Genomic DNA, 9709 nt, shown 5'->3' on the forward strand with positions numbered 1-9709 from the left:
ATGAATTTTATATTCGCATGTATTTTAACTTTATTGTTTATCAGGGTAAATTACACAAAATTTTTAAATGTTTTTTTATATTGGTTTCTCACATCTGAGGATTATTGCTGCAAGACTGCAGAATTATATGTGTGCGCGCGCGCATTATTTTCTCTTCGTTACAGTTACAACGCAAAATCTAACCTGATCTTACTTAATCTAACCTCAACTTTGTATCATACCGAGTGTTTAAAAAAACAATGAATTTACACCGTTAAGTATACGAGGAAGTACCATGAAATATGGGACGCCACGTGATGAAAGCTTATCCAAATAATTCATGTTGATTAAAATCTGGGAAAGGAAGCCATTTTCGTGAGATTTGCTTATGCATAATTTGAATAGTGTTTCTCATCGGGGTTGCGTCAGTCGAGCTGCGTGACCGTTTACGGATGGATTTTGCACATTTCGGAGAATAAGCGGAAAATCGGTAGCCAGGATTCATTCCCAGTGAGAAAGAAAAAAAGCTGTTTTTCTCCTGCTATCGATACAATGTTATATTTGCTGCATTTGTAAACAAATTGCAAATCCATAACTGCAAGCAATTGTAAACAGCGATGTTTTGCTGTTTGAGAAATTGTTTCGACGGCCTCGGCTTTGCTGCGACTCAAGCACCGAAACGGGAGCGAAATCCTATCGCCTTAGACACAACTCACATGGGTAACTGTCATTTGTGACACAAGTGTCAGATCATGGGGATTAATTGATGTGACGTAACGGAAATCATACGTCGCCTAATTTACACGACACTGTATTTAAATCGTTTTAAAATAATGCCTGTGTAATTTGCAAATAGATGTTGATTTTATTGTTTTCGGGTCATTAAAAATATATTTAGGATATATTCTGCAATATTATGCAATAATGTGAAATCACACATAATTTCCATGCATTTTAATATTGACATATATTCAATAATAACAAGTATTTTAAAAAAGTTCGATAAACTCGTATATTTTTTAGACACTTGTTCCGTCCAGATCTCTTTATGAATCTTGAGTGTTTTTTTATATAATTGGTGTATATTTGAATTATATACGGATATCTTAACTGGCAAGTGTAATTGTGATTTTTAAATACTTTTTTTTGTAGGAAATGAAGTAGTGATAGTGAAAAATGGTCTAAGAATATGCGGAAGTGGCGGTGCCTTAACAAATGCTCCTCTCGTTCAGAGTAAAAGTTACTTTGAAGTAAAGATACAGCAGGGTGGCATATGGGCTATTGGACTGGCTAGGAGGGACGCGGATCTTAATGTTGCCGTAGGAGGGAAGGATTCAGAAAGTTGGGCACTTAATTCTGATGGTATCATAAGGCATAACGAGCAAGAACTTCATAAGATTCAAAATCCTGTACAAGAAGGAGATATCATTGTAAGTATATACCTACTATTATGTGTGATGTTTCTATTTGAATATTTTATTTTAAAAATTAATAGAAATTTAATTGGAGAGTTAATAATTTTTTTATAGCTATTCATATCTCTTTAAAATAACCAGAATTTTTTTCAGGGAATAACCTATGATCATGTAGAGTTAAATTTTTATTTGAATGGAGAATCAATAAATGCTCCAATTATAGGAATAAAAGGAAGGGTTTATCCAATATTATATGGTAAGTTTTCTGTTCTAAAAATAAGTAATATCATGAGATAATAGACTTTTATCAGTGATATTGTTTAATTTAATTTTTAGTGGACGATGGAGCCATTTTAGACATAATTCTGGAAAATTTTATTCATACTCTACCAATGGGCTTTGAGAAAATAATGCTGGAACAATCATTGCTCTAGCAGAGTGATAAAAACAAAAGTAAATGGTCGGTATATTGTCAAAGTTGATATTTTTCATCCATTTCAATTTTGATTAAATGTTGAAATTAGTTGAGAAAAATACAAATCCTAACTAAGGGGCTACAATGGCATAGTGTTAAGAAAACATGTCATGAAGTATAAACGTTTATTATAATAATTGCATGATGATATGTGAATATACTTAAATCGAGGAACGTGAAATAAATGATTTGCCTAATGATGTGGATCTATTTTTCGATGTATTCTCTACAGAACACAAAGATTTGTAATAAGTAAATTTTGCATAAGTAACTGAGAATTCTTCAGATTTATTAAAATTAAAGGGTTTACAACATTAATCGTTCGAATGAGTTAGATTTAGCTCTATTCGGATCCGATATCTATCTTACAACTATATATCTTTGTTTATAATTGTATAATAATAGATGTAATTATAAATATGTGTGTACAATTTGTGTAATATATAATATACATATATGTACGTATGTATATCCATTGTATACATATCGATTTTTATTGATCCTTAGATGACTAATGGTATGGTATGTACACTGGTTTAAATAATCGACCGCTTTAGGCCTATTGTTCGCTTTTTTAGGCTAGTGTCATGGCATTTCATTAACTATTTCTTTTTATAGTTTCTTTCTCTTACTACAAGTATTGTATTGAATATTAAAGCTAATGTTTCATGTTCTTTTTAACACGTCGAAAACTTGCATCTCTTTTTACATCGTTAATCGTATAATTGTTTGACCAATTCAGTATTATGAAATAAATTTTTACCGACATTAAACACACGAACATCTAATGCAAAATAAGCTGCAGAGACTATCATTTAATCGAATAGAACTATACTTTACGTGATATAAGAATCGATCACAGTCAGATAAGCGCATATTAATTAAAATATAAGAATAGCTGAACAAAAAAACATTAAGATAACAATTTGCGCTTATCATCGACGTAATAAGAGTTTTTTATCTAATGATGTGTATAAAAAGTTTCTTACAACTGTTTGTGCTGCAAGCTTTCTGAATACTTGCTGAAACATATTATATCTTTGGTCCTTAATATTAATTTTAAACAATTATCAATATCAATATTGTTACGCGCTTAACATTACATATTTGTATTGTATAAATAGGTCATTCGATTGAAACAATGTACTACCTTATATTATTTGCCATAATGAAATCTCTACGTGTTGAACATAACATATTGTTTATTTATTCTCAGTGGTTAATTTTTTTAATACATAATTTTTATGGCACTCTGTTTCCTATATAACTAAGTAATTATATATATTGTATTCATTCGAAAGACCATCATTACATCTTTAAGAGAGCCTTTGCAGCCTATATTATAATTATTAGCCGCTGATTAAAATAATAGCTATATTACAATTATTTTATGACTGGATGATATGAAATATTTATAATGGTAACGCACGTGAATTTTATTGCACTTATTGTTGCGTGTTCAGTTGGTATAAATCATGTTAAAGTAGAATGACTGACTTTAAAGAGATAATGATCACGATTATACTGCCGTTTGATTAAACTATGTAGGCCCGCAATTAAATAACTTAAATAATTTTATGAAATATTTGCAAGGAGGACTTCCGATGTGATTTATAATTACATAGATATTGAACACTTCTTAGAACGAAATGATAGTATAATTAATAAACAATGTAGCATTTTCTATAATATAGATTAATCGAATGTAGGGCCGTTGTAATCATCAGTTTTTCAATAATGTGCAGATCAATATGGGAAATCAGTACTTTTTTCCTCCACGTTTGAAGATACATTGATTTGTGTACGGTTTACCACATGATTAGTATTTTATCACTCAAACTATAAAAATGCTTTTGTAAAACTAATGAGCTTGTTTCAATTATGCTGCAAATAATTCGACTAAAAAATATACTTTCGAAGATATTTACAAAAGTAGTTCGAAACCTTCACACTTTTTAATTAGAATATGCTACTGATATAAAAAATGTATAACGCATAAAAATTTATGAAACGTTAAAATATGATTACTATTTTCTTCTTGGCTTCCTCTATAAATGATAGTGTGCAAAGTAATTTGAGATTTGAAATGATTCATTTATCTTTTAATCAAAAGATAATCTCTCTTTTAATATAAAACATTTGTGCAATAATTATAATGACATTCGTTATATTTACGTCTGGATGATGCATAATGTGAATTCAATATTATGCGTATCAAACATAAATAAAATTAATTATTGTTATTATATAATTATTTAACATTTTTGCATTTCAAAATGTCAATTTTCCTGATGTGTATTTTTAATTAAAAGATAATCTCTCTTTTAATATAAAACATTTGTGCAATAATTATAATAACATTCGTTATATTTACGTCTGGATGATGTATAATGTGAATTCAATATTATGCGTATCAAACATAAATAAAATTAATCATTATTGTTATTATATAATTATTTAACATTTTTGCATTTCAAAGCGTCAATTTTTCTAATGTGTATTTTTTTTATAAATAATTTAGAGAAATTTATGCTTATTTCAATACTTGAATACAATAACATTTTACATCACATTTAGGAATAAATAATGTTACTTAATATGTCTGTTACTTAAAATATAAAAATTAAAAAAATTTCTGATACAGAAATTCTAGATAAGTCTGTTTTTTTAAGCAAATAAAAAAGTCATGTGAGGATACTTTAAAACTAAAGCAACAAACTTTTGTAATTAAAATAATTTTCAAAATGTTTTTCGTATATAAAAAAACTATCATTGTATATATAATATTAGTCAATTTAGATAACAAGTTATTTTTATCAACATGTATTATAGAACTATTTATGTAAATCCTGTTTATTAAATAAATTATAGAAATCCATTGGATTAATCAAAAGAAATGTTTGTGATTTATATAAAAATTTATATAAATTTATATAAATTTTTATATACAAATATAAGTCACCAACATTTGTTTTGATTAATCTAATGGATTTATATAAACTGGATTTATATAATATAAATCAATAAAGAAATATAAAGATATGTTTAATTTAATTTGAGATAAATTATCAATAATTCAATCTTTAATGTCATAAGTATAAAAAATTAGCAACTTTACGACTATTTATATAATTATAAGCAAAGATATTTATATAAGCAAAGATTACTTATATATGGAAGAACTTTTATAGGGTTTACGAGCATTTCATGAATCATAAAAAATTTCTGCGACTAATATGTAACAATTTTTACATTTTTAGCTACTAATAGAGTACCTAGGTTTGTCATACCAAGGTTCTCCGAGCTTTCTTTGGTTTTGTCCAAGTATATTTCTGTGCTTTTGGTAAATTTTAGATAAGTGTGTGATGATTTATATGTAAAGCACTCTGTTTCAAGCATTTTCTTGAAATGCTTAAATTCAGAGCAAAGCTATTTGCTTGGTGTCAAATGCAAAGCTTCGATAAAGATTGCTTAATAATTTACTCACACATTATTCGTTATATGTAGTATCTTCAATGACAGAATCCCAGTTAAATTCTGTGGCACTTTGCCTCGATGGTAATTCACCAAGGTGTTGGAATCGTTGTACGAAATAGGGATCACGATCTCTAAGCCGTTTAAATCTTTGAAAAGCGAGATTCTTTGCAAACTCGTAGAGCTCCAGGTCCAGACTGTTGAGTCTACGTACGGCGTCTAATTGCTCCGCGCTAAGAGTTGCCATGGTAGCTGCACTGAGTGTGGCATTATGCTGCTCAAAAGCCACCGCAAATCGCATTCCAAATGTTTCTTCGAAAGAATACTGCCCAACCTAATATGTAATACAATATTTTGCCATTAGTATAAATATAAAAGTAAAACATATAAGACATCTTTATCATTAATTTCAATATTTTCAATAATTTATGAATTATATATTTTGATTATTACAGTACACAATTGTTTTAATAACTGAAAATACAGGCGTAAACAGTTTATTTTACATTATATACTTTATGCCATATTTTCCTATTGCAAATACTAATTATTATATATATATATGTACAAAATATATAGATTCAATATTTTAATATAATTATATGTAAGTATGATATATAAACAAGTAGATATTTTGATAAAATAATGATTTAAATATTCTAACATGAACTGTTATATTATTATGCAATTGAATGTTTCTCGATATCAAGTATGTGAGAGATCAAGGCTAACAACTTTAACTTGCTCCGATAGTAATATGTTACAACGAAAAAAAAGTTAATATATTCATGATAAATTAATATCACAAGAAATCATACGACGTTACAAAAAAATAATAATTACATTAAAAAAAGATGCTTCTAGAATTCTGGAGCACTTTATTTAATGATGTTATTTTTCAAGTTTATATAATACACAAATTACGACAAATTATATAAAAATAACAAATTTTTAAATATTTTCTGATTGTGTATTACACATAGAATAGCCATCATAAATGTAAAAGATTAAGGATAGCATTGGATAATCTATGGAATAAACCTTTTGCTCGCAGATGTTGAGAGGGGAGTTCTCATAAATATTTACGTTTAGATGTCTATTCTTAAGCAGTCAAGCCGCGAACGTGATGCATAAGAACAACAATTTAATATAGCTTACAATATTACTGTTGTATTATTAAATTTACGATTGCTTTCTCCAATATTCTGCATATAGAATGTAGAACGAGTTATAAAATATCTTATTTTATCTTATTTTATTGATTGATTACTGATAACGTGATATCTCTCCAATCGATAAAAAGGATGATTTTTAATAATGAATATTATACGAGTATTGTAACGAATTATAAACGATACAATAAATGTTAAAATAATAATAATTATAATAATAGTAATAATAATATATGTATTGCATACCTTCTGATATTCAGTCAACATGAAGAATGGCATGAACTGCAAGTTGTGCTTAGCGCTGGCCAACATTAAACGATCTCTATCAGCACTACTGAGAGTGGAGTTGTAACAGCCAACTATTGACAGATCTGCCAGCATTCTGGTTTGACGATTACTCGCCAAATTGTAGGGACACGCCATAAACTGAACAAATATAATAATCACATTATTAAACAGAATTCTTTTTCGAATCGGTATCGTAATCTTTATTTTCCATTTCTATTACTTCAGATAAAATCCTGTTTTTGTCGCTCATATTGGTAACAACAAATTATAAGCATAATGTACTCTTATTATGGCAGAGGGCAAAGTTATCTGGCAGGAAATAGGGGTCTATGTAAATCAAGAAAGACAACTTTTATTGTGATAAGGAAAAACTCTTATCTTAATGTATTTCTAGACATAGAATAACGTATGAATAGGTTGCTGTTGTATGCAGCCCATCTTTCATAAAAAAATAACATGAGACAAATAAGTAAAAGTACTGATTAGATACAGCAAACTAAAAGTTCAAGTGCTTATGCACACAAAATGTGAAATACCATTACCTGTTCTAAGGTGACGCCTTGCCAACTGGGACCATTGTAACATTGGGGTATATTTGCTTGAGTACCTCCGCACCAATGACGAGCACCTCTCCACGTAGCGCCTCTTTGGACATGTCTAAATTCGGAGAGATACCTCGCTACGGGATCTCTTATAATAGTTATGTAAAAGTAACGGCGTTTAATGCCTTCCGCTTCAATCTTATTGAGCTCGGTATCTACGCAACCCGTGAGTTCGGTCCAATCTGCGTGTAGACCGCACTTCCAGCCGGTGGAATATCGTGAGAACAACCAGTTTTCGTTACGATTTGGACGGAAACAGAAGCAACGTTTGCGTCGTCGTTGACATGAACATGGTCTCTGCAGATCTAGATCTCGTACTAGATGTTTCCCAAATAGTGTCCCACCTTTTGACAAGAGAAATGTAATGTTAAATATGTTCTAACAAGAATAAAATAAAGAAAATATTTTCATGTACAAATGTATAGATAAAATTTAGCAATTTCTTATTATTTGTATATATAAATATTATGTATAATTATGCCATATATGTAATCTACCATTGGTTTTTTAAAACTAAAATTTACAAAACAAATGTATTATAAGGTAAACTTTTACAAAAGAAAAGTTATGAATACAAAAAAAAAGAAGATAGAAAGAATGCAAGCATACAGCATACTAAATAACTGCATATCTTTGAATTATTCTTTTTCTTTCTTTCTAAGATAGGGCTTGGGGCTTTGAGTATGTCTGATGAATAATGCAATAATTCAAGTGCACAATGGCTCGAAGGGAAGTGACATTGCTTTGTTTCATTTTTGTCCAATCATATACTAAAAAAAATCTTGATGCAATATATGCTTAAACACATTTTGACACACATTTTAATCTTAATTAAATTTTTACAATTTTATCAAAGATTTGCTTACTTTTCACAATGTTGTGCAATAAATCTTACAAACATTTATATTTAAATGTTAGATAATTTTTATCACAACAGATATTTCTGGTTCTAGCAATTATTCCGTTGTGTCTTCACAAGAGTAAAAATAAAAAATTATAACTTGCATAAAATGCTGCGATTTGAAAAAATCAATTCAGAAATAAATTCTGATGCATTTATATTAAAATTTATAAATGGATAAATATGAATTAAAAATGAATTATGAATTGCAAAATAACTTGCATCTTGCATTATGAATCACGGATTGAACCACAAATCAAAACTTTATGTGGCATCAATAAATTTTCGAAAAAATTATTTTCATAAAACTTTACTCATAAATAATAATGAACATAGAGAGACTTTCTTTAGATACTTGCCAGTTTTTTGTATATGCAAAAAAACCATGACATCGTGAGCGTTGATATCAAACTGGAAGGTGTCGTTGGCGAAGACATCATCATAGCCCAGGCTACCCTGGATGCTCTGCAACTTGAAGGCGGGATGCACCGAGAGCAGGCCGTTCTTGTCGAATTCGACGGACACGGAAGACAGAGCGGCGGAACCGGCAAGAGAGCCGGCAGCAGCAGACAAGCTCTCAGATACCCTGACGGACTCTTTGATCTCGCGGTTGGTTAGAGCGCACACGTGATCCGGACAAAAGTAGCCCAAGTAAACGATTCCGGTTAGCGCGAGGAACAAACATACCCCGACGACGCTACGCAGGCGAGCCCTGCGCGGATGCCGCGACTCCATCATCGTCGTCGTCGTCGTCGTCGCGGACCTCCTCCTCCTCTACCTCCTTCTTCTCCAGCACGGCGAGCACCGCGAGCTCGCTAGTGACAGCGTCTATCTTTGCATCCGTACCAGTCTGTCTGCCCATTATTATCGCGATCCATGCTCACACTCCTGTCAACTTCACCCACCTCTCAGTGAAGGACGACAACGCACTGTCGCGCGCCACCGTACGCCGACACAATCCAACCGTGACTACATTCGCACTGAACGTCGGCCATGACAGATGCTGTCTACATTCCCCCCGCGCACTCCGCTCCGAAGCGAGATCAGCTCGCGTTTCGTTGCTGCGCTCTCCTGAAGCTGTATGTGTGTATACGTACTTATATTATTCGAGAAATGTAAGTGCACACAGTCGTTACTTATTGGTTTATGTAGCGCTCGTTGGCCCAACGCGTACATTTCGTACTCCGACGCGTATTCATATGACGCAGTGGCTCTCCATGCAAATGAAAGCCACATCTTTTTTTGTCGCGTTCAAAGAATAAAAATGCAATATCTCAATTGTCAAAAAAAAAAAAAAAAAAACAAATGCAAAAGGTAATTATTATAGTTATTTCTTCACAAACTTAAGGTACTTTGCTTTTTATGAATTGTTATATTGATATTTCATAAATGTTTTATGGATT

At 30.8% G+C, this 9709-nt stretch overlaps 2 protein-coding genes across 2 annotated transcripts; one reads left to right on the forward strand and one right to left on the reverse strand.

Annotated features, from left to right (window-relative positions):
* Positions 1-150: 150 nt before the first annotated feature.
* On the forward strand, positions 151-2069 carry LOC105670461 (SPRY domain-containing protein 7). Its single transcript, XM_012363992.2, has 4 exons — positions 151-699; positions 1132-1409; positions 1548-1650; positions 1731-2069. Exons 1-4 carry the CDS (start codon positions 597-599, stop codon positions 1826-1828), a joined length of 582 nt encoding a protein of 193 aa, XP_012219415.1. The 5' UTR covers positions 151-596; the 3' UTR covers positions 1829-2069.
* A 68-nt stretch (positions 2070-2137) lies between these two features.
* Positions 2138-9462, reverse strand: Hs6st (heparan sulfate 6-O-sulfotransferase). Its single transcript, XM_012363959.2, is given in 5 exon segments — positions 2138-5677; positions 6762-6941; positions 7346-7749; positions 8666-9057; positions 9059-9462. Coding segments are annotated over 5 exon segments (1404 nt in total). The 5' UTR covers positions 9169-9462; the 3' UTR covers positions 2138-5359.
* Positions 9463-9709: the final 247 nt, after the last annotated feature.

Source organism: Linepithema humile, chromosome 1 (assembly GCF_040581485.1).
Source record: "Linepithema humile isolate Giens D197 chromosome 1, Lhum_UNIL_v1.0, whole genome shotgun sequence".
In the NCBI taxonomy this organism is placed as follows: domain Eukaryota; kingdom Metazoa; phylum Arthropoda; class Insecta; order Hymenoptera; family Formicidae; genus Linepithema; species Linepithema humile.